The sequence below is a fragment of the Protopterus annectens genome, chromosome 5.part0, assembly GCF_019279795.1.
Source record: "Protopterus annectens isolate FY-2018-M chromosome 5.part0, PAN1.0, whole genome shotgun sequence".
NCBI classification, from domain to species: domain Eukaryota; kingdom Metazoa; phylum Chordata; order Ceratodontiformes; family Protopteridae; genus Protopterus; species Protopterus annectens.
The window spans coordinates 1,284,942,332-1,284,967,265 of record NC_056735.1 but is presented as its reverse complement, the minus strand read 5'-3'; the positions used below and the strand labels follow the sequence as shown (position 1 = coordinate 1,284,967,265).

At 36.4% G+C, this 24,934-nt stretch overlaps 1 protein-coding gene across 1 annotated transcript in view; it reads right to left on the bottom strand.

Annotated features, from left to right (window-relative positions):
- LOC122802353 (E3 ubiquitin-protein ligase SH3RF3-like) overlaps nucleotides 1-24,659 on the bottom strand; it is a 2,381,113-nt gene extending 2,356,454 nt beyond the window's left edge. Inside the window, exon 1 of the mRNA XM_044071989.1 lies at nucleotides 24,516-24,659. Within this exon, the coding sequence (XP_043927924.1) occupies nucleotides 24,516-24,659 (144 nt within the window). The remainder of the gene's footprint in view (nucleotides 1-24,515) is intronic.
- Nucleotides 24,660-24,934: the final 275 nt, after the last annotated feature.

Genomic DNA, 24,934 nt, shown 5'->3' with positions numbered 1-24,934 from the left:
AATTGATGTAGTGCTCATGTGAGCAGCTCACCTAATTGGTATATATATTCGTGATTTGTGTAATCAGTTTGCCTGAAGAAGTTTGAGCACAGTCTCAAACGAAAAGTGCTTCACATCTTATCTGTATTAAAGTAGATTAACTTTTATCTGTTGGTGTTTGCTGCCTTGCTTCCCTCTACCTGTTTTCGTGGATTTCTAGTTTGTTTTTGCTTGTGCCTAACCTTGCAACTTACCTTAGAAAATCTCTAACAGTAACACCATTATTCAGACAAACTATGTCTGAAGGTATGGAGGGGTGTTGGTGATCAGATCACAAAAGGAAATCACGTGTTTCCTTTTGCAATTGTTACATTTTGTGTTTTTTTATTTTGATGTACTGATTTTTGAGATGCTGAGTTTAAAGCTCAATATTTCAGCATTTTGATAAATTAAGATAAACCCATGTCCATGTGTGTGTGAGTGTGTATGAATAGATGGCATGGGCACTTACCATCGCCCACAAACACTTCAGGGGTAAACTGGGGGTAAAGCCCCCCCAACAAAAACACTTTTAAAAGAGTTTGTGAATTTCTTGGTTTGAAACAGAAGTGTGTAATTGTCCTTTTTACCACATTTTTCAATATTAAGGATTGCTGAATCATATTTCTTTCATATAACCTATTAAATAGCTTTTATTATATGCACTTTGTAAGAGAAAATAAATAATATTTACAAAATGTTTCTAGTTTTGTGCTTTTTATACAAATATCTTGTCTTCACCTCTGAACCACTTCCTCCTTTATAATTTTAACATTTTTGACATAATTTAATGTCCGGGGGATATATATATATATATATATATATATATATATATATATATATATATATATATATATATATATATATAGTTATATATTTTTTTCCTGCTTTAGATATATACATATTTTTCTGCTTTAGACCAACGTGATGTCTGAGATAGCTTATGTTCAGCAGTGCTGACACCGGGTCAGTCTATTCAGAATCAAATAATTCACAGAAACATGAATGCAAATGATTAGGAGCCATGCAGAAAGGCTTCCATATATTTTAACTAACAATTAGGAGCCATGCAGAAAGGCTTCCATATATTTTTGATAAATAACTAACAAATGTACAAGAGCTTTTACTTTGTACTGCACTTTCTCAAGTAGTTAAAAGTGCCATCCTGAAGCTCAATCATTTAAAGTCTCTATAATTAATGTTTTAAAGGCATACATTTCAAAACTGACTTTAAAACTGCAATGTTGATTCAGACCTGGTAACATTTAATGCCACAGTGTATTTATATATACATAGTTCTGGGATGTTTAAAATGTCACCGCCTCTAATAACTGTATTTAAAGCCTGAAAAGTGCAGGATTTAAAATCACATGCTTCACTCTTATCTGCAACACACTTAGCTAAGACATTTTTTTTGTTACTTTTTCTTCTTAATGTCATAAACATGCCTAGCTATTCATTTTCTCAAAGGTCTGTTAGTTTTTTCCATCATAAAAGGAAGAACATAATGTACATACAACTAAACAAACAACATTCTGTGTTGTGTAGTCTGCAAAATATGTACATGTGCAAACTTTCTTATTTATAGAATGACTAACAGTCTGTAGTAAACATATTTAAACCATAGACAATTTCTACATGATTGTGTACCTACTCTTTCACGCACCACTGGTCTATATTTCCCATTGTTAACATAACAATACTTTCTTTAATATGTTTAATATTTTTAAATGCAAAGCAAGTTACATTATCAACTATTCCACTTATATCGCTATTAGTGATGAGAATGTCCCAATTACTTTTAATGGTATGGTACATCACTAACTATTTCTATTCTTTCACTATTAAAAGTGAGAAAGTTTTGATTCCTTTCATTGAAATGGCACATCACCAATAATTTCACCTATATCACTATTAGTGGTGAGAATATCCCAGGTCCTTTTAATGCTATGGTACATCACTAACTATTTCTCTTCTTCCACTATTACAAGTGAGAAAGTTCTGATTCCTTTCATTGATAAGGTACATCACAGATAATTTCACCTATATCACTATTAGTGGTGAGAATATCCCAGGTCCTTTTAATGCTATGGTACATCACTAACTATTTCTCTTCTTCCACTATTACAAGTGAGAAAGTTCTGATTCCTTTCATTGATAAGGTACATCACAGATAATTTCACCTATATCACTATTAGTGGTGAGAATATCCCAGGTCCTTTTAATGCTATGGTACATCACTAACTATTTCTCTTCTTCCACTATTACAAGTGAGAAAGTTCTGATTCCTTTCATTGATAAGGTACATCACAGATAATTTCACCTATATCACTATTAGTGGTGAGAATATCCCAGGTCCTTTTAATGCTATGGTACATCACTAACTATTTCTCTTCTTCCACTATTACAAGTGAGAAAGTTCTGATTCCTTTCTTCCACTATTACAAGTGAGAAAGTTCTGATTCCTTTCATTGATATGGTACATCACCAATAATTTCACTTATATCACTATTAGTGATGAGAATGTCCCAATTACTTTTAATGATATGGTGCATCACCAACTATTCCTCCTATATCACTATTTCTGGTAAGAATGTCCCAGTTTCTTTTAATAATATCACAGGTTTTGCTGCTATTGCTAGAATACACTAAACATATTCTTAATTTTCTGTTCTCCATGCTATGTATCAGTCTCCAAGGTAAGATATATTAGAGATATCTTTGCATACCAACATTTCATTTTCTATCTCACCAGATATTGCTGGGTTGTATCCACGCTCCACAAAATCAGTGGCTATACATTTTTAAGATCTTTAATCATCAGTTCTACTTAGAAGATTTCATTTGTTGGTATTTTCCCAAAGATATAAAATACAATTATAACTACTACTGTATAGTAAACTTTGCAAGAAGTTGTTTCCATGAAAATAGTTAAAAAGTTTCATTTTCAAAAATGCAAAGAAAGTAAAACCTCCTGAAAACTTATAATTGACTCTAGGAGCTTCTATAATGCTGTACTTGAAAAACATAAATGTCTTACATTTAATTAAGTGTTGGAAAGGCAATATCTAAAAGAATTATTTTGCCTTACTACCATAACATTGACTAACTAGTGGGTATCACAGATATTTTTGTAATTGTGTCATCAATGATGACTGCACAGAAAAATAGACCCAGAAGTTTTTTTTTAATAAAATACTTGTTTCTTTAAAGAGGTTATTTTGTTATGAGAATGTTGCAAGAGTTCAGATTATATCAATCAATAAAATTGTGCCTGACATATAACACATTTACCTTGTCTTGTCACTGTATGAAGAACTTTCCTTAACATAATACAATTCAAACAGTTCAGGAACTTTCTGTAGAATGCCCACACAAAATGGAGAAGAGCTACTTGATTTAATATAGATAAACAGACATATTAAGGTCAATGAAAGAAACAGACTGCAGAAAGTTGATAAGACCCAAAGTTTTAGAAGTCTGATAAAACAAATGAACACAATAATCATGACTATTAACAGAAAGTCACAAGATATAATGTAAGTAAATGGGATACATTACTGTGCAGCAAAATTAATAACAGATAATGTCACCACAAAAATACAGGGCAATAAGGGAAATGAAGGGAAGAAATCAAATGACATCATGCAAGTTATCAAACAGAACAAATACAAAGCAATTAAGGCAAGAAGTGCCACTGTTAGAAGAGTATAGCAGAGGGAACAGAAACATAGATATGATAAAAGCAATGCGCAGTATTAGAACAGACCACAAGTATCAGCTTGATTGTGTGGGTAAAGAGGTTATATATCCAGATCCGTAGGTTTGTTACTTACACTTGCTTCTGTACACGACCAGTACATAAAGGTTCACAAAGCAGCTAGCATGCTGAAATACATTTATTTGCTTTGTCACAAAAAGATTTTGTTAGCTGTTAAAGAGATCCGTATGGTCTGAGATAAATAATAGATCATTAAGTCAGGGACATAAAAGGCTCAAGCAGTTTAGCTATCATAACATTTCAGACAATATTTCTATGGTTCAGGTTCATTTAAGTACATGGCACATTCTGAGATGTACCCCATTTCATATTCTAGTCAGAATCAAAAGTAAAGCACACACACCTATCAAATAATGCTTATCATTTGGTTTGGATAGTTACTGATGGAAGCTGTCTTCTCGCTATAGTATTAACAAACCACTACTGCATTTTTTTTGTCACAGTTTATTTCATCAAAGGCAGACATCAGTGTTGGCTAAAGAAAATCTTAATGTCTGCCAGACTAGAAGAAAATGTGAGTAATACGGTTATGGAAATGACATAATAATAGTAATAATAATAACTAAATTTACCAAGTGTACATATGCTGCTTTAAGATTAAATATAATAACTACTGCAAACAGGACATTACAGATGTCTTAACATTGTATTCTGATATCACAGGAGGATATAACATTATATTTATGGTCTTATGTGTTGCTTTCCTAAGTATATGACATTTACTATTTTAAATTCTGAATTTTATAATGTTTCCATGTTGTCAATATCCAGCCTGTTTAACACTGATAATGTGTCAACAAGAAATGTGCCCATAAGACTTGCAATTTCTTATATAGATATCTGTAAGATATAAAACCAGCAGTGATAATGACAAAGATGTATCACACAACCTCATATTTTATATGACGGAGCTCTTTATTACTGGTGCTGTGCCAAACCTGTAAGTTAGTATGCTGGTTTAATGTCTACAGTAACAAAGAAAAGTCTTAAAGCATCTAGTCCTCTGCATGTCTAAACCACATATGTATTTATCCAACAATGAGACAAGCCAATAAAAAGATAGATAGATCATGGATTTTATTTCAATTTTATAAACTGGAAATAAACTTTGTAAAAGGTGACTCTGTCTCATATATTCAACAGTGGAAAGTAGCACCATTCACCTCATTATTACCTTGAATAGCTAACATGTCACATTTCATTTATTCCATTCTAATTAGTTTTAATTGTGAATTTCGAGCTTGGCTATAATCCAGAAAGAAGAACATGGCATATATCATACTAATGAACATTCACTTAGGGACCATAATACTTCAAAATCCATAGATCTAAAGAATAAATGAATCTAAGTTTACCAGCACCAAGCTTCCACCATTTCATGAATGTGTACCTACCCTGCCTTTACTGTACTTACATATGTCCTATTTTACTGCTGCTACTGTATAATCACATGCCACCTTCATGTCCCATATTCTTTCCTTTCCTTATCCCTTATTAACAGAACTATAACATTTTCAAACACGACACAAACTATTTGTACTCCAGTTAAATCAGCATTCAACAGCCTGCTGGAAGCAGTTAGTGCTGCTCAGAGGAGGTCATCTCACTGGTAGCCATAGAGTTGTTTGTTCTTCTGCACCACGCCAACATTTCAGTTTCAACCAGAACCAGCTTCTGTAGAGAAAATCTAATTCCATAGGCGTGAGTGTGTGTCTTCAACACCCCACACTGTGGTCACATGCTCTTAAGGGTTGACCCTAAATGTACCGAAGACAGTGAACAATGTAATGTGACATTACTTTTGTTTTACTTCTTATGTGGTGCAGTCTGTAACAGATTTTTTTTTTATTATTTCCAGCTCCTCCCCTGTAGCTACCCATACCAATGTTTCCCATAATAATCCCTGATGGCCTTGCACACTTCTTTGAAGAGAATTAATTGCTCTAGCTTTACCCATTGCTCAGTTTTGTGAATGCTGACACTGGCTTTTCTTGCTGCCTGCTGAGACATTTGCTTCTGCTGGATGCCAGCCATGCAGAGAACCATGGTGTCTTGCTAACCCCATAACAGATGAGATGACATTAGTTCCTCATTCCCACCCTCTTTAGCTGACTCTGCCAGCTTATGGGTCACTACTCAAACCCAAGTCACATGAGCCACAGCCAGGGCTTTCTCTGTACTAAAGAAAAGGCTAACTATGTTTGATTAATCTCACAATTTTTCTTCAAAAATATTTGTTATTGTTTTTACATAAAGAACATTGCCACATTGGAACTAAAAAAGGCACATTTTCATTCTATCTTTTGTATCCTGGGCTATTTTACTGAATCATCATTAAGTGCTTCTCGACATATTTTAAAGTGTTTTACAATGACTAGACCCCCAATACCAACATGAGCTTGTTTTATCACTTCATCTTGTGGTTTGAAGAACCACTTTCACTTTCCTTTTATATGAATCATGCCAGACATAAGGAAATAAGGCATTCTTCTCTTTCCGTTGAGATAAAATGACAATAGTGACTCACAGTCATCTTACACCTGTTTGAACAGACTCATTTTAACTTTTTGTCAGAATAATCTTGATTTACATTGCTGTCACTGTGGGCTAATCTATTTACAGTAGTGGTGAATCGTCAAAAAACAAACAAGTTCACCTCTACTTTTTTCATTTAAGGCTATCAATTTGAAGTCCTTCAACTACTGACAGACCTTCACCATGGCAACTCTTCCAGCGATGTCAGTGTTCTCACTCCTAACCAGGAGCTGTTAACCCGCATGTCTAAGAAGCTGCTTTGCTATTCATTGTGTATGCTGTTGGAAGATTTTTTTAATACATACCCTGAATGCTTGCAAAATGTGCTGCATTTATTTATATATGTATGCATGCATATTTCTTTGCTGAGGTAGAATTCAAAAGTATTTTATAACTCATGTTATCTCTATCATTATAGTTCAACACAGTACTAAACAGGTAACAGCCTTCTCTTCTTGAGTGTGTGCTGTTACAATATTTTTAGTTTTCTTTCTTTTACTTTTATTTTTTACAGAAACACAAATGTCTTCACACATTAGGTTTTTCCACTTGTTTTGTATTTCATTCTTTGATATTCTTACATTGTAACATACTAAGATTTTAAACCATAATTTCTGATCATGGGAAATTACTAATTATTTCATGTGCTGTGCATAACACTAAGGCACTATAGTCTATAAAGCTGCTGTAGTTACAGAAAATAACAACTCTAACAAATGGATCAGTATCCAGAAATGTGGACCAAGTTTGTTTCTCTTCCTCTGTGCAACAAATGCAGTGAAAAACATTGTACCACACTGCACATTTTTTAATAGCAGCTGCTGATGTCAATTGGAAAGACTGCAAGTAGTACAGGACAGGAAAACATTAAAGGCCTTCATCTCTGGTACAGCAAGCAAGGTGAAACAGATACCTCTGCCAAAGCTTTTGAGAAGTTAAGCTTGAATAAAAAGTGGGTGAACTTTTCCTTCTTTTGATTTCAATGAAAGGAAATTTTTGGATTCCTTGCCTTCAAACTCCTATACTAAGACACACCATCACCCTACATCTAACCCACACTGCAACCTAGCTAATCCACTAATGGCCCAATTTGCATAACTCCATCCACTAAACTTTGACAGTCTTTGCTACCTGCTGTTTCTAAAATCAGAGGCTAGAAAGAGTTCATCATCAGTTCAAATTATGTCAAGCTGAATAATAGAAGTGCACATGTCAGAACACAGGTCATGTCCCCTAAGTCCCATGGTTGCACTATTACACTGGCCTACAGGAATGAGGAAACAGAGGGATTTCAGAGAGGCATTCAAGACCAAATTGGATAAATGGTGAAAGGCTAAGACAGAAGGTAAAGAATGGAGGTCAGACAAAATGTTTAACGCATTTCAAGTTCAACATAATTTAGTTTATGGTTTCTATTTGACATTAGCCAAATATAATATTTTGTGTTTCAGTTTTCTGCTATTCTGTAACAGATTTTTACAATTAAAAAGCTGTCCCCCTATTGTTCAATGAAAACGGCATTTTTCATCTTTTATTTGTTTTACCTTTTTGAACAGCTTGCCATTGAGCTTCATTGTTACTATCGAACATACACTTTTGTTCAGTTTACTGAATTCACAAAGCTGCTAAAATACTAATTTAGTTTGTTTTACATCCTTAGGTACCATCATTACATATAATTAATTATCATATCAGGAATGACAACAAATGAAGTTATTTCCTAGCGTGCTAAGATAAACAATACCATTATATATATGTATATGTATATATATATATATATATATATATATATATATGTATATATATATATATATATATATATATATATATATATGTGTGTGTGTGTGTGTGTGTATGTATATATATATATATATATATATATATATATATATATATATATATATATATATACATATATATATATATATATATATATATATATATATATATATATGGCTCCCCCTTCACATGGTCAAATTTTTTGAAAGTCAACTTTCATATGGCCGAGACCATATGATCGACTTTCGAAAAGCCGACCATGGGGAACCGCTATCACTGTACAGAGCAGTATGGGAAAATGTCTTTCTTCCACACTGTAGTGCGATCTTGGATTTGGTATGTTTAGGTTACGGGGGGTGTGTGGGGGGTGGATCCCCCCATGGGGGGGCAGGGGTGCTTCCCCCCTTGCTAACACTTGAAAGGTAAGTGTTTGTTGTGTGTTTTGTGTTTATTTTACATGGTCGGCTTTTCAAAGTCAATCATATGGTCTCGGCCATATGAAAGTCAACTTTATGAAAAGCCGACCATGTAAAGTAGACAAGTAGACACACACACACACACACACACACACACACACACACACACATACACATATATATATAGATATAGATATAGATATATGCGTGTTTATATATATATATATATATATATATATATATATATATATTTATATATATATATATATATATATATATATATATATATATATATATATATATATATATATATATATATATATATATATGTATACATATACACATATTCCACCAAAAAACTTTTTGTTCAGTCTGTTAAAGCTAACACCCTATCTGGAGAATCTTTGTTTACAAATACAGTAGGTAAACTCTGGAATTCCCTCCCATCTGACCTTATTCTGAACCCGTTAATTAACAATTACAAAAAAAATCTGACCCAGTATTTCAAAACTCACTGGTTATGTCCCTGCTCTAACCCTGACTAAAACTTCATCCACCATCCTATCTCTGCAATTATTAAACACAACTACCTACCTCTTCATTAAAGGTTTGAAAAATAAACTCCATCTTGTGTGTAGATACGTTATATATAGCACATTTAGGTCTGGTAAAAGAAACTGTGCTGTAATTAAATCAAAGGTGTTTCAACAGAGTATTAATTTAAGGGTGTGCGTACTTATGAAACAGTTTATTGTACGTTTTTTATTTGTTATATTTTTTCCCCTAACAGATTTGATTGTTGTTTAATTGAATTGTACAGGTTATAGGTCATAATAAAGGTGGGAAAGTTTTGAAATGATTTATTATATCACAAAAACCTGCCATTTTAACAGGGCTTTGTACACTTTTTATATCCACTGTATAGCCATTCTCTCAGTAATGATACAACAGTTTAGATCATGTGAAACTGAAGTGCTAATGCTCTTCTGCTTTATGAAATGTAACATCCCTCGCACCGCCCATTACATACCACTTAGTGTGAGTTCAATGGGACATGACCCATTATATACTACTTAGTGTGAGTGAAATGGGATAGGATCCATTATATACCACTTAGGAAGAGTTAAATGGGACAGGACCCATTATATACTACTTAGTGTGAGTTAAATAGGATAGGATCCATTATATACCACTTAGTAAGAGTTAAATGGGACAGGACCCATAATATACTACTTAGTGTGAGTTAAATAGGATAGGATCCGTTATATACCACTTAGGAAGAGTTAAATGGGACAGGACCCATTATATGCTACTTAGTAAGAGTTAAATGGGACAGGATCCATTATATACTACTTAGTGTGAGTGAAATGGGATAGGATCCATTATATACCACTTAGGAAGAGTTAAATGGGACAGGACCCATTATATACTACTTAGTGTGAGTTAAATAGGATAGGACCCATTATATACCACTTAGTAAGAGTTAAATGGGACAGGACCCATTATATACTACTTAGTGTGAGTTAAATAGGATAGGATCCATTATATACCACTTAGGAAGAGTTAAATAGGATAGGATCCATTATATACCACATAGTAAGAGTTAAATGGGACAGGATCCATTATATACTACTTAGTGTGAGTGAAATGGGATAGGATCCATTATATACCACTTAGGACGAGTTAAATGGGACAGGACCCATTATATACTACTTAGTGTGAGTTAAATAGGATAGGACCCATTATATACCACTTAGTAAGAGTTAAATGGGACATGACCCATTATATACTACTTAGTGTGACTTAAATAGGATAGTATCCATTATATACCACTTAGTAAGAGTTAAATGGGACAGGACCCATTATATACTACTTAGTATGAGTTAAATAGGATAGGATCCATTATATACCACTTAGGAAGAGTTAAATGGGACAGGACACATAATATACTACTTAGTGTAAGTTAAATAGGATAGGATCCATTATATACCACTTAGGAAGAGTTAAATGGGACAGGACCCATAATATACTACTTAGTGTGAGTTAAATGGGATAGGACCCATTATATACCACTTAGTAAGAGTTAAATGGGACAGGACCCATTATATACTACTTAGTGTGAGTTAAATAGGATAGGATCCATTATATACCACTTAGGAAGAGTTAAATGGGACATGACCCATTATATACTACTTAGTGTGAGTTAAATAGGATAGGATCTATTATATACCACTTAGGAAGAGTTAAATGGGACAGGACCCATTATATACTACTTAGTGTGAGTTAAATAGGATAGGATCCATTATATACCACTTAGGAAGAGTTAAATGGGACATGACCCATTATATACTACTTAGTGTGAGTTAAATAGGATAGGATCTATTATATACCACTTAGGAAGAGTTAAATGGGACAGGACCCATTATATACTACTTAGTGTGAGTTAAATAGGATAGGATCCATTATATACCACTTAGGAAGAGTTAAATGGGACAGGATCCATTATATACAACTTAGTGTGAGTTAAATAGGATAGGATCCATTATATACCACTTAGTAAGAGTTAAATGGGACAGGACCCATTATATACTACTTAGTGTGAGATAAATAGGATAGGATCCATTATATACCACTTAGGAAGAGTTAAATGGACAGGACCCATTATATACAACTTAGTGTGAGTTAAATAGGATAGGACCCATTATATACCACTTAGTAAGAGTTAAATGGGACAGGACCCATTATATACTACTTAGTGTGAGTTAAATAGGGTAGGATCCATTATATATCATTTAGTAAGAGTTAAGTGGGACAGGACCCATTATATACTACTTAGTGTGAGTTAAATGGGATAGGACCCATTATATACCACTTAGTAAGAGTTAAATGAGACAGGACCCATTATATACTACTCAGTGTGAGTTAAATAGGATAGGATCCATTATATACCACTTAGGAAGAGTTAAATAGGACAGGACCCATTACATACTACTTAGTGTGAGTTAAATAGGATAGGATCCATTATATACCATCTAGGAAGAGTTAAATTGGACAGGACCCATTACATACTACTTAGTGTGAGTTAAATAGGATAGGATCCATTATATACCACTTAGTAAGAGTCAAATGGGACAGGAACCAGTGCATACTACTTAGTGTGAGTTAAATAGGGTAGGATCCATTATTTTATTTTTATTTATTTTATTATTTATTTTACATTTGTTTACCGGGCTAGTCCAACTGGATATATTTCCATTTTCAGTAGAGGCCCGGGGAGAAAAGCTCCACATTAGGGTTATTACAATAAGTGATTCAATAAAAGAAGGCAAAAAATTAGCAATGTTTAGAAACAAAACAAGTACATACAGAATTATGGTGCTAACAAAAAAATATATGAGAAAGTTTGTGCTAGTGAGGACATATTACTTCTATTTACAGTATAGGAGTAGGGGAGTTAAACTTAGTAGGAATTCAAAGAGAGTAAAAAAATATAAGCAAAGAAAAAATACAACCATCTGGAATTGTTAATTAAATTGAAAACAGAGACTAATTGACAAAGGAAGTTAGAGCTAGTTGTACAGATGGGAGAGAGTAGGAGGGGGAGTAGAGTCATAGATTAGTCAGGATTGATGCATGGGCATAGCCAGAGAGTCTTTAGGTGTTGTTTGAGTTTTTGTTTAAAGAGGAAAGGTGATGTCAAAGTACTTAGAGTGGTAGGTAGTGAGTTCCAGTGTTTACCTATGGTGTTAGAAAAAGTGAATCGCCTGCAGAGTTATTAGACTTAGTTAGCTTCACAAGAGGTTTATTAGAGGAGCGCAGTGAGTTTAGATTAGAGTAGGGAGGTATAAGATCAGAAAGTATGGGGGTATTTTCTGGTTGGTAAAATAACCTGTGTATAAAGGTAAGTTGGGAGACAAGTAGGGTATTGTTCAATTCTAGCCAGTTTAGTTGTAATAGATTAAGACAGTGATGAGTTCTAAATGGATTTCCAGTAGCAAATCTAGCGATGCTATTGTATGCATTTGTTAGTTTAGTAAGGTTTTTTTCTTTAAGTTAGTGTATATGGGAAAGGCATAAAGGAGAGTGGAAATAAGATGAGATTGAGCAAGTGTAACTTTAGCCTGTGGAGATAGAAAGTTTTTAATTCTAAATAAGGAGCCAAGTTTTCTATTTACGGTTTTGATAGTGTTATTAATGTGGTTTTCAAAAGTGAGTTTATTGTCTATAGTGATGCCTAACAGTTTAGTGGTGGAGTCAGGGACTATGTGTGTGCCATTATTAGAGGTAATGGAGAAGTCAGTGAGGGGGGACTTCCTATTGGGTGTGAAAAGCAGGAGTTTGGTTTTATTGGCATTTAAAAGTAGGCAGCGTTCAAGAACCATGCCTCAACTGTGGTAAATATGTTCTGTGTTAGGGTTTGTAGGTCAGAGGAGGTATTGGCAGAGCAGATGAGAGTTGAGTCGCCTGCATATTGAATGCATGTGGCTTGAGGTATTGCTACATGTAAGTCATTTATGAATAAGGAGAAAAGGAGTGGACCTAGGATGGAACCTTGTGGTACTCCAAGAGTGACTGGCAGAAGAGATGAAAGTGTGTTATCCCAGAGAACAGCCTGTTGCCTGTAACTAAGGTAGGAGGTAAACCATTGAACTGCTTTGGTATCTAGAGAGAGAGATTCAAGGGTTTTTAGGAGCAGATGGTGGTTTACCATGTCAAAGGCTTTTGACAGGTCTAAGAAGAGAGCAGATGTTAGGATACTATTATTGCGGTTTTTATTGATACACTCGGTAAATGATAAGAGAGCTGTGGTAGTACTATGAAATGGCCTAAAGCCATGCTGGCATTTAGCTAGTAAATTGAATTGAGTTAAATGGTGCATTAGCTGATGATGAATACATTTCTCCATTATTTTTGCTAGGGGAGATAAGAGAGCTATAGGTCTGAAGTTAGAATACTCTTTTGAGCTGCCTCCTTTGTATAAAGGGATTATGTGGGAAACTTTCCAGATAGCAGGGATAGTTCCTTCTGTTATGGTTCTATTTATAAGGAGGGATATAGGATAAGCTATTGCTTCAGCTGCTTTTTGAAGGTATTCTGATGGTAACTGATCTGCTGATGGGGTACAGGGTTTGAGTTTTTGGATGAGTTTCAAGATGTAGGAAGTAGAGACAGGTTGTATTTGAAATATGGGGAGATTTGCAGGTAAACTGGTGGGGGTGTGAGATTTGTCTATAGTAAGTTTGTTTGCTAATGACTTAATGGTGTCTGTGAAAAAGGAGTTAAAGGCATTGGCAGTTTGGTCTGAGGTATTCATTTCAGCCCCTAATGGTAAGGGTGTACTAGAGTGGCCTGGGTGTAGGAGAGAATTTAGGGTTGACCAGAACCTCTTGGGGTTGTTGTAGTGAGTTTGTTGTAGTTTACAGTAATAATTCTTTTTATCCAAAAATACAGCTTTTTTTGTGCTATTTCTTAACTGTCTAAAGGTTTGATGGTCAGAAATAGTCTTTGTAGTTCTCCATTTAGCCCAAGATTTATTTCTAAGTAGTATTTTTTGTCTTGTCTCTTTGGACAGCCAGGGGGCAGGTTTAGATTTAACTCTGATGGATCGTATTGGAGCATGTTGGTCGAGGATAGCTAGGAATTTGCTGTTGAAGTAATTAGTAGCATCTTCAAGAGTTAGGGTTTTTAGAAGATTCCAGTTACAAGCTTTTAGTTCATTTTGGAATAATAATGGGTTAAAGTATTTGTTGCTGCGTGAGACTCTGTAGGTAGGAGTAAAATTAGTGTCATTTTTTTGTCTTATGATATAAGTTAAGTAATGATCACTTGCATCATCAGGCAAAGTTCCTACTTTGTAAGTTTGTTGCAGTTTGTTAACTAGGATCCAGTCTAAAATACTTTCTTTGTTATTGGGTTTATTGATTCTTGTGGGATTATTAATTGTCTGAGTAAAGCCATGAAGATTTATGTGGGATGAGGGGTTATTTGTGTTGACAGAAGACCAATCACAATTAAAGTCACCTAGAATGATAGTTTCTTGTGGGTAAGAGGAAGATATACAACTTAGGATAGTTTCAATTTTAGTGTTATTATTGCCTGGAGGAAGGTAGATACAGATAATATACAACGATTTTTTAGTGTTTAGTTGAAGTTTAGAAGTAAGAATCTCAGCTTTATCATCATTTAACAGGATGGCAGGTTGTGAAGAGATATTTAATACATTTTTAAATAGAAGCGCTACGCCCCCACCCTTATGTTTTAAGCGGTCCATTCTCAAAATATTGTATCCAGGGGGAAGTATTTCATTATCTTTAGTGCCAGGTTTCAGCCAGGTTTCAGTAAGACAGAGAATATCAAAGGAGTGGGTGTCTAGGAGGGCATGGAGATGGGCAATCTTATTATTAATGCTTCGGATATTCAGATGTCCGATTAGTAAGGCATTAGAAGCAGTTGTTAGTGTAGGTGGGTTACGGTGTGGAGTATTGTGGGTTGTGTCAGAGAAGTTATTAGATGGTCCTGGGTTAGGGTGGATGTCACCATCACATAGGATTGGTATTTGTAGTTCAAGTGATGGTTTACATGTAAAGTCGGTTAGATATTTGAGCTTCTTTATGGTAGGATGATTAAAGTTAATGTGTGTATGTCTATGGAATTTGGGTAATAAGTAGTTGGGGGTACTTATAATGTTTGAGTGAGTGTAAGTATGACTAGGATTCTGAAAAGCTGTTTGTCTGTGGCTGGTAGTAAAGTGGAAATAAGTAGTTCTTTCATAAGATGTAAGGAGATAACAAAAGGTTAAGCATAAGGAGCATATGTATAAGATTATTAGGTTATGTACCATAGTTTTTGATAAAAGAAACATATTGCTAAGAGGATAATAAGTCCTAGGAGGTGGGGTGGAAGGTAGGTGTCAGGGATAGTGGGAAGAGATTCAATTGGAAAGTAGAGGGATGAGGTATAGTAATTAAAGAGAGGTGATAGATAAAGGAAGTTAGGGAGGGACAGGAGATGAGTTGCTATAACAAGTAGTTTAAAGGTGATAGGATGGTTTTGAGAGGGGTGTGGTTAGGGAGGTATAAGTGTAGGGACACTGGGGTGGGTGGGATAAGGGGTAGGGTAGGGAGGAGCGGGGCAGAACCAAATCAGTCGATTGTGTGGAGCCAATCAGTCCTTGCAGGCAGTTTATCGCTGAAGTGTACCAGGTGGGTAAAGGAGCACCTTAATGTAAGAGTTATAAGAGTAAATATAGGCACCAGTTTGCTATAAAAAAGACAAATTACCTATATTCTGTGACACAGATTGCAAAAATACTATCTTACTAGGGTGCAAAATAAGGTGAGAAAGCTCAGCAGATCTGTAAGAGGATCACAGTATTCTGCTGCCCTCTAGTGGCATAAGGTGGGAAAGACCAGTTAGTAAGAGTTAAATGGGACAGGACCCATTACATACTACTTAGTGTGAGTTAAATAGGATAGAATCCATTATATACCACTTAAGAAGAGTTAAAGACCCATTACATACTACTTAGGTTGAGTTAAATAGGATAGGATCCATTATATACCACTTAGTACGAGTTAAATGGGACAGGACCCATTACATACTACTTAGTGTAAGTCAAATAGGATAGGATCCATTATATATCACTTAGGAAAAGTTAAATGGAACAGGACCCATTATATACTACTTAGTGTGGGTTTAGTGTGAGTCAAATAGGATAGAACCCATTATATACCACTTAGGAAGAGTTAAATGGGACAGGACCCATTATATACTACTTAGTGTGAGTTAAATAGGATAGGATCCATTATATACCACTTAGTAAGAGTTAAATGGGACAGGACCCATTATATACTACTTAGTGTGAGTTAAATAGGATAGGATCCATTATATACCACTTAGTAAGAGTTAAATGGGACAGGACCCATTATATACTACTTAGTGTGAGTTAAATAGGATAGGATCCATTACATACCACTTAGTAAGAGTTAAATGGGATAGGACCCATTATAGGCTCATAGGTTCATAGGTTCATACTAGGCTATGTGCCCTAGGGCATTTGTAAGCCTAGCCAGAGTGTGTTTGGCTTTTGCCACCCATTTTAAATTAATTTTGCTATGCCCTTTTTCGAGGTTAGTATACTGTGCCTCTGTCTAACAGTGACACAGAAGTGATACCCGGGGTAAACCTATGATCTCCCATCCACTCATCAAGATTCCTCTTGAATAGAGTCAATGAGGGACTCTGCCTAACCTGGACTGGGATTTTATTCCAGAGTGAAGGGAGCCTCTGGGTTATGAATCATTCCCTCCAGCATGTCCTATTTATTTCAGTGCTGAGGTTCAAGTATCTCGAGCACGTAGCTCAATGGGATTTGGATTTTCTGAGGTGCAGCATGTTTATTAATTCCGGGTTGGACATGGCTTTATACATGAGGCACAGATCGCCTCTGAGCAGGCGGTATGCCACTGAGTAGAGCTGGAGTTTCTTTAACCAGGCAGCACATGGCATCTGTTTGAGCCCTTTGATCCTCTTGGTGAGGTACTTTTGGGGTCTTTCCAGTTGCTGCAGGTGTCTGTTAAGGTACATCCCAAAAGGGGCATTGTACTCAATTATGGGCCTGATGAGGGATGAGTAAAGAGGCACGATGACCTCCTCTGATCTAGATGTGAATCCCTTCATGATTAGGTGGGCTATATAAAATGTTTTTCTAACCACTTTGGCCACATGGTTGTCAAATGAGAGATTGCTATCAACTTGGGTCCCCAGGTCCCTAATTACTTCTTCTGTACTTAATGGATTACCACCTATGTGGTAATTTGTGGGCACTTTGTTTTTGCCAAAGGGGATGACTATACACTTTTTGGCGTTTAGTTTGAGGCCATGGCTCTGGCACTAGTTGTCTGTTTCTATGAGGCCCTTTTGGAGGATGCTTGTGTCGGCTGGAGAGTCAATTATGGCGCCCAGTTTGCAGTCATCTGTGAACATGGTCAGCCACAGTCCTTCCGTGTTGGCCTGTACCTCTGAGAAATATATACCGAACAAGAGAGGTCCCAGGACTGAGCCTTGTGGGACACCACTTGTAACTGGTTTGGAGTCTGACATGGCTCCAGCAATTCTAACCATGTGGGTTCTGTCCTTATGCCAGTTTTCAACCCATCTAGTGACATAGGGGTTTATATTTAAGCTGGTGAGCTTATCTATAATGCCCGAGTGGGGTATTGTATCGAAGGCTTTTGTGAGGTCCAGGTAGGCTGTGTGGACCACCTTCTCCTCATCAATGGCCTTGGTGACTGTTTCAAAGAAATCGACCACTTTTAAGAGGCAGGATCTGCCCTTAACAAAGCCAAACTGGGTAGGATCCAGTGTCTGTAGGTCCCCAATATCTTTATTTATGAGCTCCATGATGATCCTTTCCATAGCTTTGCAGACCAAGCTAGTCAGGCTTATGGGGCGATAGTTTCCAGGATCTGTTGAGGCACCACCTTTGTGGAGAGGGACCACTGTTGCTGTACGCCATTCTTTGAGTACATATCCTGTAGTATGGCTGAGATTGAACAGTAGTTTTATGTTTGGGTTTAGCTCTTCTTGGAGTTCATGTAGGATGCAGCCCAGGACACTGTCTGGTCCCATTGATGCTGTGTTTTTTGCTTTGGAGAGGGTGGCTCTTACCTGGGCATCTGAGATGTCAGGGGGGGGCAGCACTCTGCTGGGATAGATATTTGCCCTTTTGGTGGGGGGGGGGTTTGCTGAACCTGTCAGCTAGGATGTTGGCAATGTCTGTGGGTTCGGTGTATTTTTTGTCATTTTTGGACTAATTCTGAGCATATCTGGGAATATCAAAAGTGCCAAAGTACTGCAAGCAGACAATCCAAAAGGAAAAACCACTTTAATGACAAAACACAGCAGAGCTTTCGGACATAATCCTTCTTCAGTACTACAAACTTATAAAATTTCTTTCATCTTATATACAGGCCCAAAGTAGTCATGTGGTTAGCAGCCCAAAAATCACATGACCATAAGTATCACTCAATAAGGCAAAGTTAAAACAACACAGATAGCAATGATTCTATAGTATATAACAAAAATTTAAATAATTTAAAATTCAGCTTGCTAATATGATTAATAATCAAAGTTACACATAAAATTCATATTATAAAATTCATATTGTAGAAACAATATACATAATTATAAATTCAATCTACTGAGCTTAACCAAATGGGACAGGACCCATTATATACTACTTAGTGTGAGTTAAATAGGAAAGGATCCATTATATACCACTTAGTAAGAGTTAAACGGGACAGGACCCATTATATACTACTTAGTATGAGTTAAATAGGATGGAATCCATTATATACCACTTAGTAAGAGTTAAATGGGACAGGACCCATTATATACTACTTAGTGTGAGTTAAATAGGATAGGATCCATTATATACCACGTAGGAAGAGTTAAATGGGACAGGACCCATTATATACTACTTAGTGTGAGTTAAATAGGATAGAACCCATTATATAGCACTTAGGAAGAGTTAAATGAAACAGGACCCATTATATACTACTTAGTGTGAGTTAAATAGGATAGGATCCATTATATACCACTTAGGAAGAGTTAAATGGGATAGGAACCATTACATAATACTTAGTGTGAGTTAAATAGGATAGGATCCATTACATACCACTTACGAAGAGTTAAATGGGACAGGACCCATTACATACTACTTAGTGTGAGTTAAATAGGATAGGATCCATTATATACCACTTAGATAGAGTTAAATGGGACAGGACCCATTATATACTACTTAGTGTGAGTTAAATAGGATAGGATCCATTATATACCACTTAGTAAGAGTTAAATGGGAGAGGACCCTTTATATACTACTTAGTGTGAGTTAAATAGGATAGGATCAATTATATACCACTTAGTAAGAGTTAAATGGGACAGGACCCATTATATACTACTTAGTGTGAGTTAAATGGGATAGGATCCATTATATACCACTTAGTAAGAGTTAAATGGGACAGGACCCATTACATACTACTTAGTGTGAGTTAAATAGGATAGGATCCATTATATACCACTTAGGAAGAGTTAAACGGGACAAGACCCATTATATACTACTTAGTGTGAGTTAAATAGGATAGAACCCATTATATACCACTTAGGAAGAGTTAAATGGGACAGGACCCATTATATACTACTTAGTGTGAGTTAAATAGGATAGGATCCATTATATACCACTTAGGAAGAGTTAAATGGGACAGGACCCATTACATACTACTTAGTGTGAGTTAAATAGGATAGGATCCATTATATACCACTTAGGAAGAGTTAAATGGGACAGGACCCATTATATACTACTTAGTGTGAGTTAAATAGGATAGGATCCATTATATCCCACTTAGGAAGAGTTAAATGGGACAGGACCCATTACATACTACTTAGTGTGAGTTAAATAGGATAGGATCCATTATATACCACTTAGTAAGAGTTAAATGGGACAGGACCCATTATATACTACTTAGTGTGAGTTAAATAGGATAGGATCCATTATATACCACTTAGTAAGAGTTAAATGGGACAGGACCCATTTTATACTACTCAGTGTGAGTTAAATACGGTAGGATCCATTATATACCACTTAGGAAGAGTTAAATGGGACAGGACCGATTATATACTACTTAGTGTGAGTTAAATAGGATAGGATCCATTATATACCACTTAGGAAGAGTTGAATGGGGCAGGACCCATTATATACTACTTAATGTGAGTTAAATAGGATAGGATCCATTATATACCACTTAGGAAGAGTTAAATGGGATAGAACCGACTATATATTGCTTAGTAAGAGTTAAATTGGATAGGACCCATTATATACAACTTAGTAAGAGTTAAATGGGACAGGACCCATTATATACTGCTCAGTAAGAGTTAAGTGGGATAGGACACATTATATACTACATAGTAAGACTTAAGTGGGATAGGGCCCATTATATACTGCTTAGTAAGAGTTAAATGGGATAGGATCCATTACATACTACCTAGTAAGAGTTAAATGGGATAGGATCCATTGTATACTACCTAGTAAGAGTAAATGGGATAGGATCCATTACATAATACCTAATAAGTGTTAAATGGGATAGGATCCATTATATACTACCTAGTATGAGTTAAATGGGATAGGACCCATTATATATTACTTACTAAGAGATAGGGTGGAGAGGACCCATTATATACTGCTTAGTAAGGGTTAAATCGGATAGGGCCCATTAGTTAGTAAAGGTTAAATTGAGTAGAACCCATTATATGCTACTTACTAAGAGTAACGTGGGATAGAACCCGTTATCTCTTAAATGGGATTGGGCCCATTATATACTGCTTAGTAAGAGTTGAATGGAATTGGTCAGTGCTGACTATGGCAGCAGCCAAATATTAACCTAAACTAACTATATGCAATTTCCTTTTGGTGCAGATAGGCATACTAATGGTTCGATTATAGAAGGTGCAAGTGATGTTCCTTTAGAGGCCGATGAAAGCAATGGCTTAAGAAGAATGCAATGAAATCAATATGGCAGCCCAGTGAGATGATGTGAGGTGAAATAATTACTGTTACAAGTACATTTTTTTAAATCCATGAACAGTTGCAGTAAATTATAAGTAGAGTTCAGAGACAGCCGTACATCAGGTAAAGATTGGCTGTCTCTGTGGTCATGCTGTATGCTAATGAAGCATTCCTGGGATGAGGCATCAGTAAGTTAACTATCTACTCCACCTGGAACTGTCTGCAGTAAGGCATTTATTCAGCCAAGCAATTCACAGAATAATTCAGCTGCTTAAATTAACACAGGCTCTCTTGGCCCTGTGTGGTAATGAACACAGCCTTTTCTGTGTTCATCCATCAGGGTAGTGGTAAGTGCGCAGGAGTTTAGTGATCAGGTAGTATTAAGGTGTGTGTGTGTGTGTGTGTGTGTGTGTGTGTGTGTGTGTGTGTGTGTGTGTTTCTGTGTGTGTGTCTGCATGCCTGGGAGGATTTACAGGGCAGGGATTAGTGAGGGGGTAAGTTAGGTGTATGTGTGTTAGGGTTGCTTTTATGCTTCCACACACCCCTAGAGTAACAAACAAAGACTGCTATATTGTGTCAGGAGACCACTAGCTACCAAGGATAACTCTAAAGAGGTAGAAAAAGGACTTGAGATCTAACACTGTTGCCACAGGAACCATCAGCTTTAACTCAATGACTAAACTGAAGTTAGTACAGTAAGTTTTTTTTTTTACTGTATAATGAAGACCTTGGGCATTGTTCAATGACTACAGCAGTCTGTAAGTTACACGGGTCAGTGCACGTATAAGCATAGCTCTCAACCTTACAGAGCATCTAGATAAAGCCAAAATGAATGGTGGGACAAAAACACACAATCAGGAATGGATTTTACTTATTCCTCTTATAAATTCAGAAAGTCACTAGAATAACAGCTTTACATTAGCGTGCATTTACTGAAGGAGTTGAAGTCTGAAAGTCTAATGTCTAGCGCTAAGGACTGACTAACTATATGGAATCATCCATGATTTAAGAGGGCAAGATTAAAGGGGATATCAGGGATGTTCTGACAACACAGCGACATGTATGGGGTATTGGATATGTATTGTGCGTTTGTGTGTGTGTAAATGAGAGTGAAGATGACGGCATTGACACAATCCATCGGCCACCAGTGTTATATACCACAGGAATTTATTGATTAGCACTAGCGATAATGACCATGAATCAGAGGCATATAAATTGGTCAGTAATGTGGTCCCTTCTCATTGTGGCTAATATATCTCTGAATGCTATAATGCTGCTGCCCTTCACGTGTGCACTAGAGTTCTTTGTGAATTCCTAAGTATTTACCCTCACTGCATTTCTAACTTTGGTTCACACTATGGTTGAAAAGGGTTCATGCTGAATCAGTCAGCTCACCACAGTATTGGACATCAAATAAATAAAATAAGACATGCTGATACAGCTAAAATAGTTTACTACCCCACTTAATCGCTGTACCAACATACAGTCATATAGCATGCTTTCTAAATAAAAACCTAATGTCAGAAATGGGCCACTGCTCATGTAGCTATCTGTGTCAGGCATCACAGAAAAAAAAATACTTCCAGCAAACAGCAACACATGTAACAATTTATAGAATACATTTCTAAAATACATAATCAAATCTTTAGTGAAAAACAGGCTGAAAAGTTACTCATGGTTCCTTAATACAACCTTCACCATTTGCATCACCTGAAGCTCTTGTGAAGACCATTGGCTTAATAACAAAACAAAAATGGCTCTGCACAGAAAAATTAACATGAGCTGGAGTAGTAAAGAGCTAAAAGCTAAAGAATTAATCAAATAATATTCAAACTATTGTACTGCATACCAAATTGCAGTGAGTAGTTTAGTAGAAATAATTTCATCAAACTGTTAAATCCCATCAAAATTCCAATTACATTTATATCATATTTAATTGGATTAGCAAAATAGTTAGTGCCTAAAGCCCTACCCTGAACAAAGGTTTAATACTAATTACATCAATCCTGTCAATATACCTACAGTTATAATAGTATGCAAGGGACTGCAAATATATTAAGCATTTATTTTTTTATTTACACGCTCCACTGAAGATGAAATAATCTTTGTCTACATTTACACAGTATTGTTTGGAGTTTCTTAGTCCTCAAAATAAAGAACATAACTAACTACCTCAAGTAACATTAAACACATGAACATGGCTTTTCAAAAATCTTAAGGGAGCCTGGCAGTTTGCCATGGTGCACAGAAGCACAGGAAACAGGTAGGGGCATTATAAGTTTCATCATGTAGCAGAATGTCCTAGATCTTGAATGCTACCACAGCAGAATGACTCACAATTCTTATAGTATACTCTAGGTAGTTTATCGAATGTAAAACTTATATCACGCGTACTGAGGTTGAGTTCAGTAAATCCTGCTTGTATACTGTGGCCAAGATTCATAGACAAGCACTGCCAGCTAATATTTGCCAAAGTCAGAGCAGAGCACAGTGCACTGCACAGCTAATCGACATATTAGGTAGAGGATAATCCCTGCATAGCGATTAAAGGACAGCACAGGAAAAGAGAGAGAGAGAGAGAGAGGTGTAGCAGTAACAGGATAGACACTGTTAAGTGGCAGAAGCATATGAGAAGCACTACAGAAGCACTTTTGGCTGATGCGACACATGTCCCGTCTAAGGCAAGGTAGCGCAGCTTAGTCAATATGCAGGCATGCACAATGTCACACCACAAAGCTGGAACTAACACCCATACAGCACAAGAAGGGCAACATAGTTGCTAACAAAGAAAGTCTAATGTGGCTGTGCACAGCACCTTGGCAGCCTTGTTCTGCATATAAATAGGAAAGGGGTAAGCAACAACAAAAAAAAGATAAATGCATAAAGGGGGGGGGCTTTTGTGACTATTACAAAAGACGTCTAGATAAGAAAGGCACAAAGGAATGGCTGAGTATGGGAAAATGAAGGAAGGGGGGTATTGGGGCAGGCAGACAAACATGGGATACAGACATAGAGGCAGACAGACAGACATAGGTAGTATAAAAAGAAAAGCTGAGGACAGTGAATGGGCACATACATATAGAGTGTGGACAAATAGCGATGGGGAAGGTTGGAGAATGAACAAGGGATGAGGAATGGTGTGCAAGATTGGGAGCACACCACAATGGGGATAGGGTGGGTTCCTGGCATAGCTGGCTACCATGCAGACTCAGAGAGCAGCAATTCCAGACATCACTCATTTTGATAACCAATAGCATGGGCCATTATTTCCTCTACAGGCCCAATGGCCAGTGTCTACTGGTTGTCTACTTCAAATAGTTAGGTCAGGGATGGTTTTCTATGAAGGTATCCAGATACTGATGCACCTCAGCAGTGAATGTTATGTCAGGATATCCCTGTCCACCATTAGAAGAGAAGTCATTACCCAACTCCTGTGAGCAGCAGACACAAAAGACTGAAGAGACTCCTTTAGGTCACTTCCACCATAGGAGCCTTCAGCACCCTGCTGAAAGGCAGACATGTTGGCTGGTGGCGACCAAGTGTCAGATGCAGTGGCTGGTGAGTTCATGGTGATCAGGTCACACTTCCTCCTTTTCCTTCCCCTCCTCACCTAGTCTTTTAGAAGGATGATAGAATAGGAAAGGGTCAGCAGGGGCACCAATAAGAATAATACAAATGCTGATGTGAACTGGTCAGCCACTCAACACATACATACCCCACCGTGTTGAAGACACTCCTACTTTTTAGATCAGCCAAACATTTAGTTGCTCCTTCTCCACTGTTAGAAAATAAAGGCAACACTATTAAGTATACATGTCCAGCCATTAGGATAGTAGAAGACAA